The sequence below is a fragment of the Gorilla gorilla genome, chromosome 4 (assembly GCF_029281585.2).
Source record: "Gorilla gorilla gorilla isolate KB3781 chromosome 4, NHGRI_mGorGor1-v2.1_pri, whole genome shotgun sequence".
In the NCBI taxonomy this organism is placed as follows: domain Eukaryota; kingdom Metazoa; phylum Chordata; class Mammalia; order Primates; family Hominidae; genus Gorilla; species Gorilla gorilla.
In genome coordinates this window covers 27,656,193-27,670,833 of record NC_073228.2, presented here as the reverse complement: position 1 = coordinate 27,670,833, position 14,641 = coordinate 27,656,193, and the positions used below count along the sequence as shown (strand labels likewise).

General features: G+C 48.2%; 1 protein-coding gene across 3 annotated transcripts in view; it reads right to left on the bottom strand.

The window, feature by feature from the left end:
- The window catches only part of PECAM1 (platelet and endothelial cell adhesion molecule 1), a 68,745-nt gene that overhangs the window by 18,464 nt on the left and 35,640 nt on the right, over positions 1-14,641 (bottom strand). For 2 of the 3 annotated variants that reach the window (XM_019028047.3, XM_019028049.3), the window contains exons 9-14: positions 13,897-14,004; positions 12,460-12,487; positions 11,350-11,423; positions 9,338-9,391; positions 7,218-7,280; positions 621-677 (exon numbers count right to left, since the gene is read on the bottom strand). In XM_019028047.3, coding sequence (XP_018883592.2) covers positions 621-677; positions 7,218-7,280; positions 9,338-9,391; positions 11,350-11,423; positions 12,460-12,487; positions 13,897-14,004 — 384 coding nt within the window. The remainder of the gene's footprint in view (positions 1-620; positions 678-7,217; positions 7,281-9,337; positions 9,392-11,349; positions 11,424-12,459; positions 12,488-13,896; positions 14,005-14,641) is intronic. The other variant, XM_055386837.2, reaches the window with a different exon arrangement.

Here is a 14,641-nt window from a genome sequence, read left to right as displayed (position 1 = left end):
GGAGGCGGAGGTTGCAGTGAGCCGAGATCGCTCCATTGCACTCCAGCCTGGGCATCAAGAGCGAAACTCTGTCTCAAAAAAAAATAAAAATAAAAATAAAAATTAGCTGAGTGTGGTGGCGGGCGCCTGTAATCCCATCTACTTGGGAGGCTGAGGCAGGAGAATCACTTAAATCCAGGAAGTGGAGGTTGCAGTGAGTCAAGATTGCACCACTGCACTCCAGCCTGAGTGACAGAGCGAGACTCCATATCAAAAAAAAAAGAGAGAAAAAAGAAAACAAGAAGAAAGGCTGAAGCTACTGGGGGTCTCCAAAGCAAAACACTTGACGTCCAAGACCTTGGGGAACCCCAGCCACCAGGGCCTGTGTGGGGAGCAGGTAAGGGTCACTGGCTGGGGTCAGTAAGCATTCAAGAAGTGCTCGTTGACTAAATGAATAGTAAATGTAACCTGAGGTGACTTTTTAAGGGTGGTGGGAGAGAGGAAGCCCACAGCGCTGGTGTAAGAGGTGGCACCGCTTTTTCGGCCTTCTTTGCTTCTTCTTTTCTCTGACCACTCCCAAGGCCCCATCAGTGATTCTAGGGGGCATCCCCCAGGCTGGGGCACTGGAGACCCTCACTCACCAGGGACAGCTTTCCGGACTTCACTGTACACTGTCTCTGTGTCCTTCTTTCCTAGATCTGGAAAAAGGACCAGGCATAAGTTAGTAGCTGCCTCTGGGAACAAGGTCAGTCCACTGCAGTCATAGGAAAAGGTCTGAGGCTCTGCAGGCAAGGCTGTACCCCACCACTGCACCCCACCAGAACCAGGTCCAGAAGCACCCAGAGACCTTGTCATTTCTGATATTAGAAGATCCTGGCTGGGCACGGTGGCTCATGCCTGTAATCCCAGCACTTTGGGAGGGTGAGGGGGGCAGATCACTTGAGGTCAGGAGGTTGAGACCATCCTGGCCAACATGGCGAAACCCCATCTCTACTAAAAATTCAAAAAATTAGCCGGGCATGGTGGTGCGTGCCTGTGATCCCAGTTACTCGAGAGCTAAGGGACGAGAATCGCTTGAACCGAGGATGCAGAGGTTGCACTGAGCCAAGACTGCGCCACTGCACTCCAGCCTGGGCAACACAGTGAGACACCACCTCAAAAGAAGAAGAAGAAGAAGAAGAAGGTCTCGGTGTAACGAGCGTCACTCCCAGTCTGGGAATAGGAGGTCAGCAGGCCATTGTGGAGCAGGGCCACATGCTCCAGAGGAACCCTGGACCTGAGGGGCCACGGATGGAGAGGCCCCCAACAAGGGCCTGCAGCCTCCAGCTTCGTGGCCCCATTCCTCTTCCCCTGCCACCGTGACCCTTGTCCAGACATTCTGCCAGGTCCCTCAACGCAGGGTTGGGCTTTGGCCTCCCAATCACCTGAGAGCCCAGACCCCGGGATCCAGAACCAGATCCTGAGGTCTGGGTTAGAGCCTGGGGGTTGTCAGTGACCCTAGGAATAGCTAGGACTGAGAACTCTTACAGGGATAGACAGCTGGGCTGGCTGTTTTCACTGCTGGCTCCTGGGCCTCACTGCAGCTTCTGGTTGGATTGCTCTGGGGGGGTCCCTGGTGCTGGTTTTTTAGGATCTCCTCAGGGGCCCTAATATGCAGACAGGGCTGAGATCCTCTGGGCTAGACCCTCTCAATATGGCAACATGATGACTGACCCAGGGTGTGGCATATACCTGGAGGAGACTCAAGGGTGCCCTTCCTGCCATCTGTTTACCTTACACTGGGGTATGGGCACAGGATGTGTACACAAAAATACACACACAGCATATACACACGCACACTCATGCACACAATGTGTATACATGCTATGTATACCCTCATACAGTGTGTAGGATGTGTCTACACACATTGTATACACACTGTATGTACAAACATGCAATCTGGGTGTGCACACACTCATGCACACAGGGTGTGCACACACATACATACCTACCAACCCTGAGGAAACAGGATGGAACCTGGCCACTTCCCAGCTCCTGTCACCTGCACAAAGGCCCAGGAAGCCTCACTGTAGAAAAGAGCCTGATGTTGTGTGGGCCACTGTTCTCCTTTTACAGATGGGGAAAGGAAGCCCCAGATAGGGTAAGCGGCTTCCTGTGCCACGGTCAGTGCATTTCCCTCCTCGGAGTGGATGGCTGGGGTGTGACCCTGGACTCTACCTGCACTGAGATGCCCTTGTCTCACCATGCTCCAGGGATACCCCACTCTCACTTCCTGGCCCCACACACACTCCTCCACAGCCAGCACTGCCCTTTCCCCTTGCCCCATTTCCCCACGACCCTAGTGGAGCTTCACGCATGTACCAACACACCCACACTCACTCTCCCTCTGTGCCCTGGAAAGTTACAGGGCCCCCTGAGCTCCACAGCATGTTGGTGACATTTGTCCACAACACACCAATGTGACTTGTTCCCAAGTCCGTCTCCCTGGCAGACCCCGACCTCCTATGGGGTGACAGCTGGGGTCTTGGACATGTCCCATTCCTAGGCTTGCTCAGCTGCCTGGGGGTACCTGTCCAAGTTTGAAGTGACAGTAATGGTGGTGGTTCCTGTGTCAGGAACCATTTGTGAGGAGAAAGCCTGGGGGTGGGTCAGATCCCTACAGTTGAACTTGGGGCATTTGGGGTGACTAGGGCCTTACACTGACTTCCCCAGGGCACCAAACAGGATTTGGAACTCAGTAGAGTGGCTGAGCTACCAGGGCACCGCACTGCTGGGACAGCAGAGATGCCCACACACCCCTCACTCTCTTTCTGTGGCACCAGATGTGGGGGCCTCAAGGGAAGCTGTAGGGATCCCCAACCCTATTGGGGGATCCTCCACATCCCCAAGACACCCTCTGCTTGATGTCAGGCCTGGCCAAATCACTCACTCAGCAGAATCCTAGACACCTAGTGTGAACCCCGCACTGTGGAAGAGGAAAGGTGATCGGGCCTGGTCCCAGCTTTCAGGAGCTCCAGGCTGCGAGGCAGACAGGTGCACAAACAACGCAGACACTGCAACAAATGCTATCAAACACCATGTACCAGGCGCATGGTGGGGTGGTCACGGCCAGCTCACCCTCCGACCCAGGCCCACAGTGGGGGCTGGGGCAGGTGGGGAATAAATGGAGGGAGAGGGCTTGGTGTTTGGGCCTGGGGGCTTCTGCTTCTTGGTGGAGCTGCTAGAGTTGCAGCTGCCCCCAAATCTGCCCAGCTAAGTGATGGGTGGGCAGGCAGAGTTGCAGCTCATCACTACCTCTCCTCCCCACCCACTCCACGGCAGCAGCTGCCTGCTAATGAGTAAACCAGGCTGGCAGGCTCTTTGTCTCTGCTGTCAGGGATGTTTCCGGATGGGGCTTTATTTTGGCTTCTGTTTTTCTCTGTGTTAACAGAGAAGGAGATGGCTTCAACGTCATGGGGTTTTCCCAGCAATTAGTCTCAGAGCAAACATGCAGTAAACCAGGATTTACTGAGTTCCTTCCTGCCCCTCCTCCACCCCAAGTGACCACTTGGTCGGCTGCCACTAGGGTCAGAGCTGGATGTGGTTCCCAACCCCTCCTCCGTAGGAGGAGGAAGTCTTGAGAGCAGGGAACTGGCTTGGTCAAGACCAGGTCAAATGTACTCACCACTGGCCTTGTACCCACAAAGCCCCTTTTCTTACCTGGTAATACCTGGCTCTCCACCCACAGGAAGGCAGAGAGGGAACACCTGAGGCTCAGGCCTGACTTCCCACACTGCTCCTTAGCTGCCAAGGAGGAGGATGGGTCTAGAAAACTCAAATTGAATTCCCAAAAAGCTCTCCATTGCCCCCAAGTGACCCTCTTTACGGGTCTACCTGGACCTCTGCAGCCCACACAGCTTTTGTGCAAATGGGGAAAGAGGGACCAGTTAGGTGATGGCATCCCTGCAGCTGCACAGCTTGGCAAGGAGGGCACATGCTGACAGCCTATGCTTCACCCAATCCTGGAGGGTCTCGATACCTCCTTATTTTTAAATTTTTTGTAGAAATAAGTTCTTGCTTTGTTGCCCAGGCTGGTCTTGAATGCCTGGGCTCAAGTGATCCTCTCGCCTCTGCCTCCCAAAGTGCTGGGATTACAATACCTCCTTCTTGTCCCTTCAACCCTTCCCCACCTTTGAGCAAGAAAAAGAAAACCAGGGCCGGGCGCAGTGGCTCATGCTTGTAATCCCAGCACTTTGGGAGGCTGAGGTGGGCAGATCACTGAAGGTTAGGTGATCCCTGAAGGTTAGGAGGGCTTTGCTGCAGTGTGTTCTTGGCTGCCTCTCAGGCTGTCCCTCCACAAGGGAGGGTCTGTATGTGCTTGTGCTGCCTGCGTAGGGCCTTAATCACAATTTGTTATCTCAACGAGTCAATCACTCTACAGTGAAATAAAGAGGAAGAGGCCAGGCCTGGTGGTTCACGCCTGTAATCCCAGCACTTTGGGTGGTCAAGGCGGGTGGATCACCTGAGGTCAGGAGTTGGAGACCAGCCTGGCCAACATGGTGAAACCCTGTCTCTACTAAAAATACAAAAATTAGCCAGGGATGGTGGTGGGCGCCTGTAACCCCAGCTACTCGGGAGGCTGAGGCAGGAGAATAGCTTGAACCCGGGAAGCAGAGGAAGCAGTGTGCCGAAACTGTGCCATTGCATTCCAGCCTGGGCAACAAGAGCAAGACTGTCATTTGCTTGCTCAAATGAGGAAGAGAGCTTCAGGCCTGCCGCGTTCCCCACCCCTCTCAGGTCCAGTCTAGACTTGGAAGTGAGTTGTGCAGATTGGGCAGTACACAACCCCCGGGGGCCATTCTGTTGGTAGGCTATGGGAATGTGCCCCAGTGGTGCAGCACACAGCCCAGCGGCTCTATGGGGCATCCCTGTAAGGAAAGTTCTGTACATACAGCTGCTGACACTCAGCCCAGGCTCAAAAAGAGAAGACAAGGAGAAGTCCAAGACTCCTCCCAGATCATGGAGCAAGGGGTGATTTCAGGACCCCATTGCCATGTGGTCTGGCTAGTGGCTGGCACGGCCTGGAAAACTGCACGCATTCAGCCTGCACAGTCAGGAAAACTACCCCAGGCCTGCCTGGCTAGGTGGATGCAGCCTGGGGTTAGCCTCAGAGGAAGGGAGACAGATGGCAATGATCCCAGGGAGCTTCCCAGCTGGGCAGGAAGGTTCTGAGACTGCTTCCTTTGAGTGTGCAGGAGGCACTGTTTCCTTTGAGTGTGCAGGAGTGTGCAGTGACCCCCGGGGACTGTGTACTGCCCAATCTGGGTTAGCAAAGGAGGAGGACGGTTAGGAGATGCATTTTTAATTTTTTTTTAGACGGAGTCTTGCTCTGCCACCCAGGCTGGAGAGCAGTGGCTTGATCCTGGCTCACTGCAACCTCTGCCTCCCGGGTTCAAGCGATTCTTCTGCCTCAGCCTCCCCAGTAGCTTGGATTACAGGCATGCGCCACCACGCCCAGCTAATTTTTGTATTTTTAGTAGAGACAGCGTTTCACCATGTTGGCCAGGCTGGTCTCGAACTCCTGGCCTCAAGTGATCCACCTGCCTTGGCCTCCCAAAGTACTAGGTTTACAAGTGTGAGCCACCATGCCTGGCCAGGAGATGCATGTTTTTTATGGTGCCCAAAACAAACGAGATTGATGTTCTAGCATTTGCTATGAAGGAGCCCACTCTGCATCCATTTCCCCAGCACAGAACCAGAGACAGGGACTTCCAGGCCAGCCTGCCCTTGAGAGAACCACATACACAAAAACAAAACCCAAGGTGTAAAATCAGTGCCACTGCTCACACGGACAGGGATCTTGTGCTTTCAAAAGCCTTTACCTAAGTGTCCCTCTAAATGGCAAAGCACTTGATATCTCGAAACATGCATCTGATTGACACACATTCAGTCTGCACAAGCAACTTTAGGAACACAGTGGGTTTGGCAAGGGGTCTCTACATCTGGAAGGGACAAATTGCTCAGTACTTCCTAATTCCCTGGCACTTAGTAAGTGCTCAATAAATCTTACCTATTATTAGTAGTATCATAACTAATAATTATCAAAAATGGCCAGGTGTGGTGGCTTCGCCTATAATCCCAGCACTTTGGGAGACAAAAGTGGGCAGATTGCTTGAGCCCAGGAATTTGAGACCAGCCAGGGCAACATGGCGAAACCCTGTCTCTATTTTTCTTTAATTAATTTTTAAAATTATTGAGGCCGAGTGTGGTGGCTCACGCCTGTAATCCCAGCACTTTGGGAGGCTGAGGGGGGTGGATCATTTGTAGTCAGAAGTTCAAGTTCACGCTGGCCAACATGGTGAAATCCCATCTCTACTAAAAATACAAAAAATAAAATAAAATAAATTAGCTGGCTGTGGCGGTGCATGCCTGTAATCCCAGCTACTGAGGAGGCTGAGGCAGGAGAATCGCTTTAACCCAGAGGCAGAGGTTGCAGTGAGCTGAGATCGCGCAACTGCACTCCAGCCTGGGCACAGAGTGAGACTCTGTCTCAATAAAGAAAAAAATATATATATATAAAATAAAAAATATATAAATAATATAAATATTAAAATATTACATATAAAATATATAAAAATAAAAATATATAAATTATAAAAATATATATTATACACAAAGAAAACATATATATTATATATTATATATGTATTTATATTTATATATATATTTTTTTATTTTTATTTTTTTTTGAGATGGAGTCTCAATCTGTCACCCAGGCTGGAATGCAGTGGCGCAATCTCAGCTCACTGCCACCTCTGCCTTCCGGGTTCAAGCGATTCTCCTGCCTCAGCCTCCTGAGTAGCTGGGATTACAGGTGTGCGCCACCAGAGCCGGCTAATTTTTATATTTTTAGTAGAGATGGGGTTTTATCATGTTGGTCAGGCTGGTCTCGAACTCCTGATCTCAGGTGATCCACCCGCCTTGGCCTCCCAAAGTGCTAGGATTACAGGTGTGAGCCACAGTGCCTGGCCTTTTCTTTTTTTCTTTTAAATTATTGAAATTTTACAGCTCAGAGACAGGGCCAGGGCCAGGGGCCTTTGCTCCTTCCGGTCTCAGCAGGCCGGTAGGTCTGCTAATCACTTCCTTTGGAGCGACTGAGGGTGCACAGACTCTTCTCACTGAACACAGCACCTCCCCACCGCTGGGGTTTAAACCCAAGCCAAAGGCAATGCCTGGGGACTCACTCGAGTGGCACTTACCTTTGTGAGACTCAGCTGAGGACACTTGAACTTCCGTGTACTGCACATCTGAGTTCAGAGGCTCTGCTCAAAGAAACCACAGCAGCTTGTTGTTTAGGTGGAATCTCTTGTGGGCACCTCAGATCATAGAAGTAGAGACTTTCTTTTCTTTTTTTTTTTTTTGAGACAGAGTCTCACTCTGTCACCCAGGCTGGAGTGCAGTGGTGTGATCTCAGCTCACTGCAACCTCCACCTCCCGGGTTCAAGTGATTCTCCTGCCTAAGCCTCCTGAGTAGCTGGGATTACAGGTGTGAACCACCATGCCCGGCTAATTTTTGTATTTTTAGTAGAGACGGGGTTAATTTTTGTATTTTTAGTAGAGACAGGGTTTCACCATATTGGCCAGGCTGGTTTTGAACTCCTGACCTCAAGCGATCCGCCCACCTCAGCCTCCCAAAGTGCTGGGATTACAGGCATAAACCACTGCGCCTGGCTAGATTTTCATTCAGGTTATTAAAGTATTCTGTATTTTGAGGGGGCAGCCAGACACAGGCTTAATTCCATTCGGGATGAGGAAGGGAGTACGAACCCCGCACTGGTCCAGGAGGCAGATACAGGGCCTCAGGGCCCATGGTTTCCTCCCTGACTCCTCTGTTACCAGGATGTGGAGGGACCCTCTGGCCTAGGTCCCTGTTTCTACAGTGGGGGGACTTGGAACAGGTCAGTAGAGACAGAAAACAGCCCAGTATCAGCCCCAGCAGTTCTCCCAATTCAGTCTCACTCAAGATGCTGGAAGCCTTCTCCACAGCCACAGGCACACAAAGCTACCTCCAAGACCGAGAGGATTTCGGGAAATGGGGAACAGGGGTCACTACCCTAAAAATACTTGGAGAGTGTGAGGCATACACGTGAATGAAATCACTCAGGGTACTAAGGTGAAAGCTAGAAAAGTAGTTTGTCTTCAAGTCAAAAATAACATTACTGTTTTGTTTTTAAAGCCCTAAAGAATAGGGATTCTCATCAGCTACTAAAACAATGATTCGGCAGTCAAAGATACATTTCAGGCTGGGTGTGGTGGCTCATGCCTGTAATCCCAGCACTTCGGGAGGCTGAGGCGGGCAGATCACCTGAGGTCAGGAGTTCGAGATCAGCCTGGCCAACATGGTAAAAATCCACCAATACTAAAAATACAAAAATTAGCTGGGCATGGTGGCACACACCTGTAATCCCAGCTACTTGGGAGGCTGAGGCACGAGAATGGCTTGAACCCGAGAGGTGGAGGCTGCAGTGAGCCAAGATTGTGCCACTGCACTCCAGTTTGGGTGACAGAGTAAGACTCTGTATCTAAAAGAAAAAAAAAAAAAAAGAGCCAGGCACAGTGGCTCGCGCCTGTAATTCTAGCATTTTGGGAGGCCAAGGCGGGCAGATAACAAGGTCAGGAGTTTGAGACCAGCCTGGCCAACACAGTGAAACCCTGTCTCTAGTAAAAATACAAAAATTAGCCGGGCGTGGTGGCAGGCGCCCGTAGTCCCAGTTACTTGGGAGGCTGAGGTAGGAGAATCGCTTGAACCCGGGAGGTGGAGGTTGCAGTGAGCCGAGATCACACCACTGCACTCCAGCCCGGGTGACAGAGCGAGACTCTTGTCTCAAGAAAAAAACAAAAAAAAGAAAGAAAGGAAGAGACCTTAACAGAATCCTTTCTTTTGTTAGGAGCCTTAGCTCCCACGGCAGCAGCCCAGAGCGAAAGGAATTTTGCAAAATGATTTAGTCCAATCCCTCAGTGCTTCACGCAGAAGAGAGCAATTTATTGTCCATTGTCTTTAAAAATCACCACCTCAATACTCAAGAAAAAAGAGGTCCCACTGCCTTACCCAGTAGCCCATTATGACTCAGGAAGTTGTTTTTTGAGTATAACCCAGTTCTTCCCTACTTTGATTTAGGTGACTTTCCCACTGAGGACACTAGATAGCATCTCTGGTGAAAGCAGCTAGCTACCTTCATTGACACATCGGCTGGGTACAGGGTCATTAAGAGAGGTGGGAAATTATCCACAGTCCTTCAAGTTTTCGTTTTCTTTTCCTATGAGTCTTTTTTTTAATGTAAAAGTTGGTTCTAATAAAAACATGTAATTAGATAATTACCTTTATTATCATTTATTGGTTTCATTGCATGGTTTCCGACATCGTCATTGTGACCTAGTTGAAAAATAACAATTAGGGTGAGTGACAAGGGAAATTCTAGTTTTCTAAAACCTTTTAAAAATTCAGTACTCCTAACAAAGTCAAGCCTGATTTATTCAGTGTAGTGACAACCAGCATTGTCTCTGGGTCCTGGGTCCCCTCACTGGCCCTCCTGTGGGCTCCATTTGACCTGCTGTGTAGTCTTTTTCTTTTTTTCTTTCTTTTTTTTTTTTTTTTTTGAGGCAATGTCTTGCTCTGTCACGCAGGCTGGAGTGCAGTGGTGCGATCCCGGCTCACTGCAGCCTCCTTCTCCCAGATTCCAGCGATTCTCCTAGTCTCGCTTTGTTGCACAGGCTGGTCTCCAACTCCTGGCCTCAAGTGATCCTCCCACCTCAACCTCCCAAAGAGCTGGGATTATAGGCATGAACTACCATGCCTGGCCTGAATATAGTTTCTTTCTTTCTTTCTTTTTTGAGATGGAGTTTCGCTCTTGTTGCTCAGGCTGGAGTGCAATGTTGAGATCTCAGGTCACTGCAACCTCCACCTCCCAGGTTCAAGGGATTCTCCTGCCTCAGCCTGCTGAGTAGCTGGGATTATAAGCATGTACCACCATGCCCAGCTAATTTTTTGTATTTTTAGTAGAAACAGGGTTACACCACGTTGGCCAGGGTGGTTTTGAACTGCTGACCTCAAGTGATCCACCTACGTCGGCCTCCCAAAGTGTTGAGATTACAGGCGTGAGCCACCGCGCCCAGCCTAGAATATAGTTTCTTAAACAATATATTTGCTCTTTTCTATTTACTGACACATTACTTTTATTACTACAAATATTTTATTTTCCTTTTTTAAAGTTTATGATTCAGTACTATATGAATTACTCAATTCTTAAAACATATTTCTCAAGCAAAATATGTCTCTGTAAAAAGTATATCCTAAAAATTTCTTATTTTGTGAGACACTTATAGAATTAGAAAAGAACATGAGCATTCTATGACCAAACCTCCTGATAAAGCAAGAAAAATGGCTGGGCTCAGGGGCTCACACCTGTAATCCCAGCACTTTGGGAGGCCAAGGCAGAAGGATTTCTTAAGCCCAGGAGTCTGAAACCAGCATTGGTAGAGTGCCATCTCTACAAAAAATAAAAATTAGCTGGGCATGGTGGCACATGCCTGTGATCCCAGCTACTCAGGAGGCTGAGATGGGAGGATCACCTGAGCCTGGGAGGTAGAGGCTGCAGTGAGCTGAGATTGCACCACTGCACTCCAGCCTGGGAAGACGCTGTCTAAAAAAAAAAGAAAGAAAGAAAGAAAAGAGGAAGAGTGTTCCAAATTTGGTCTGGGACAGGACTTTTTGTGATGTAATTATAGCCCCCTCTGGGAAGTAAGTAGCATCCCTGCTGAAATGCTTGAGCAATTTTCTTACTAACCTGGGATTAAGAACTCCTAGGACTGGCTACTCATTCAGCTGAGCTGACCCTGAAGCTACTGATGAGCCTTATGAATAGATATTTCTTAGTTGGAACACTTTATTTATGCCTCTACTGAGAGAATATTGAAATTGCTTTCCCTTTGTGGCAAATTTGAAGTAAAACTGTCTTGTTCTTGTAATAATTCCATCTGAGAAGATGTTTTACCAATGTTTTCATTCAATATCTGGTCTCTGTCTTGAAAATGGAGAATTATAATATTACGCTGGAGCAATGTTCAAAGTCTTTGAAGGCATTATGATTATTCTCCATCTTTCTTCTACGGGGAGTTTGGAAGATGGCAAAGTTAGAATAAAATGTGTCACCTTTCCTTTTACGTTTCCGTATATTACACGGCCCAGTGGCTGATGAGATGAAGTACCCTGTTGAAGCCAGGGTTTCTCTTCCAACTGTAATCCCACCACTTACATATTCTGCTTCTAAGAGGGCTAAGGAAGTATGTAGCAAGTTGGGGGAAATTAGAAATGGCAGGAGACCATGACTTTACCGTAATGACTGTTAGCTTCCATACTGGGATCTGACATTTTCTCGTTGTTGGAGTTCAGAAGTGGTACTGCTGGCCTTAAAATGAAATATAAAAAGAGAAAACAATATATAGATATATTTGTCATTGTTATTGTTCTAACCCCAAACCACCAAAGTAAACAAGGGAAGATCATGAGAAAACCAGGAAGAGTTTTCCAAGGTAAGGAAAACTTTACTCTCTCATTTGGAAAACTAATATTTTTTGGCAGCTCCAAGGATTATGTAAAAAAACTTTTTTTTTTTTTAGACAGAGTCTCGCTCTGTCGCCCAGGCTGGAGTGCAGCAATGCAATCTCGGATCACTGCAGCCTCCGCCTCCTGGGTTCAAGCGATTCTCGTGCCTCAGCCTCCCGAGTAGCTGGGATTACAGGCATGCACCACCATGCCCGGCTAATTTTTGTGTTTTTAGTAGAGATGGGGTTTCGCTGGCTAGGCTGGTCTTGAACTCCTGACCTCAGGTGATCTGCCTGCCTCAGCCTCCCAAAGTGCTGGGATTACAGGTGTGAGCCACCATGCTTGGCGGTGATAAAACTTTTTCCTATTAAAATAAACATCAGGACCAAAGCACACATGAATACCAGGAGTCCTTCACAGGCTACTACCAAGCCCCTGAAATTCTTATCCCACGCTACTGTTTCTCTCTGGAACAGAGCAATCATTTCTATACTTTTGGATTTGGGATTTCAACAACAGTAAAGGTAGTAAAACCATTTTTTAAAGGCCAACTCTATTTTGTCAAATTTTAAAAAATTTATCTACTACCATTATAATTTCATAAGGAAAGGGATATTTCACAAATAATCATGTAGGAAGGACATGATCTCAGAATAAAAGCCATTCCTTCCCATGAAAGGACAATTGGCATTCTTCCACTGAGATACACACACACACACACACACACACACACACACACACACACACACAACTCACACACACAACTCACACCCAAGGAAGGCCTATATTTTTCTGAGTTTGCCAAGAGCCACTGAAAACTTCCTAATGACCAGAATCTCCCTCCAGACATGTCCACCGTGCTCACAGAGCAGCCGCCCCCTTCTTACAAATACACTCACCTGGACATTTCCACTGGCATCTGCTTGGCTTTAAAACAGAAAATGAAAAACCGAAGTCAGTATACAGTACCCACATCCATACCACTATAATGGCCAAAACGCCAATGGCTTTTGCACTAACCTAATAGATAGAAAACACTTTTCTCTTTGTTTTACTCCTAGTAAGCTGTGAAGGAACACTCTTTTCAGCTACATTTGACTTCCCAGAAGATTGAATACCCAGAAAAAGAGAGAAAAAGAAGCCAAATATGTTCGCTCTTTTACAAAAGACAGAAAAGAAAGAGGTATTCTCTTGGTCTTATACCAAGATATTTCCCCAGAAACATGATATCTTGACTATTTTAGCCAGAAGTGATTTTTGTTAGTGAAATATGATGGAAAAAGAGACAATGATATGGGAACCAGATTAGCCAGATAAGCAGGCAGCTCTCTTCCTCTCTCTTTTTTTTTTTTTTTTTTTTGAGACAGAGTCTTGCTCTGTTGCCCAGGCTGGAGTGCAGTGATGTGATCTGGGCTCACTTGCAACCTCTGCCTCCCAGGTTCAAGTGATTCTCCTGCCTCAGCCTCCCGAGTAGCTGCAATTACAGGCACCCATCACCACGTCTGGCCAATTTTTTGTATTTTTAGTAGAGATGGGGGTTTCACCATGTTGTCCCGGCTAGTCTTGAACTCCTGACCTCAAGTGATCCACCTGCCTTGGCCTCCCAAAGTGCTGGAATTACAGGTGTGAGCCACCGTGCCTGACCACTCTCTTTGATTCCAGATAATTACAAAAAGTAAAGGCGAAATCAATCCCTGCGTTTGTAACTCGAAGCTGGCCTAAGATCAACGCCAGGGTGTGCTCTATCTTCCTTGATGGGTGGCAGCTTTCCTGACAAAAACCAGGGCCCCTCCTCACCCCATCTTCCCCTCCCATCCTGGGCAGCAGCACCAGAGGCTCCAAAAGAACCTACCTTATCCCACAAAAAAATTTTTGCAGGATTTACTGATGCTCTGCCCTTTTCCTTGAGTCTTGGACAGCTGACTCTGATTCCTGGTTATCAGCAGGTGGTCCTGGCTGCTCAGCTGGGCTTACTTAGCTAACCCCAAGCATAGGGTAGAAGTCACAGCCCAACCACCAGGTTAATTACAAAGCATTCAATGTGTGTGTGCAACATGTGGGTGTTATGCGCATGTTCGTATGTCTCCAAGACGCTTGCACCCCACTCTACACGCATCACAGGACTAGGTGTGGACAAATCTACAGAAATGGCTTCTTCTAACCACACAAAGATGCAATTTCCCCCCAAATTTATCTTTTCTGGTTTGCCCAATGAGGAAAATAATAGCTTTCATTTTTGCCTAGCTGAATCCAGGGGTCAGAAAAGCACCACGCATCCCTGGCTGGTTTCCTGGCAAGGACGACCAGTCAGTATGGAAGGAAAGAACTATGCTCACCCTTGGCTTTCCTCAGAAAATAACATTTGGCCGCAATGATCAAGAGAGCAATGATCACTCCGATGATAACCACTGCAATAAGTCCTTTCTTCCATGGGGCAAGAATGACTGAAAACAAAACAAAACAAAAATTTTTTTTTGTATATAGGCTCTTCCTCTGCCAGGAAGAAATAATATCAGGCTTAAGCAACAAAAATCAGTCTGATTCTCACAGCTCTTGTAACTGGCAGCTTGCCTTAGCATCCATCTACCTCTGAGGGGTTCTGCACTCAGAGCTGGTGCAGAAATGATTGTTTCTGCTACAAATAGAGGTCAGCTGTGGTCCTCAAGGAGAGAACAAACCAGCTTTGCTGGGGGTAGACTCTTTTCTTTTTCTTTCTTTTTTGAAACAGGGTCTCACTCTGTCACCCAGGCTAGAGGCTGATGACAGCTCACTGCAGCCTCAACTTCCTGGGCTTGAGCAATCCTTCCACCTCAGCCTCCCGAGTAGCTGGGACTACAGGAGCACACCACCACACTCAGCTATTTTTTGTTGGTCTGATTTTTGAGGCAGAGTCTTGCTCTGTTGCCCAGGCTGGAGTGCAGTGGAGCAAGCTCTGCTCACTGCAACCTCTACCTCCTGGGTTCAAGTGATTCTCATGTCTCAGCCTCCCGAGTAGCTGGGATTACAGGTAAGAGCCACTGCGCCCAGCCTATTTTTGTACTTTTTGTAGAGACAGGGTTTCACCATGTTGCCCAGGCTGGT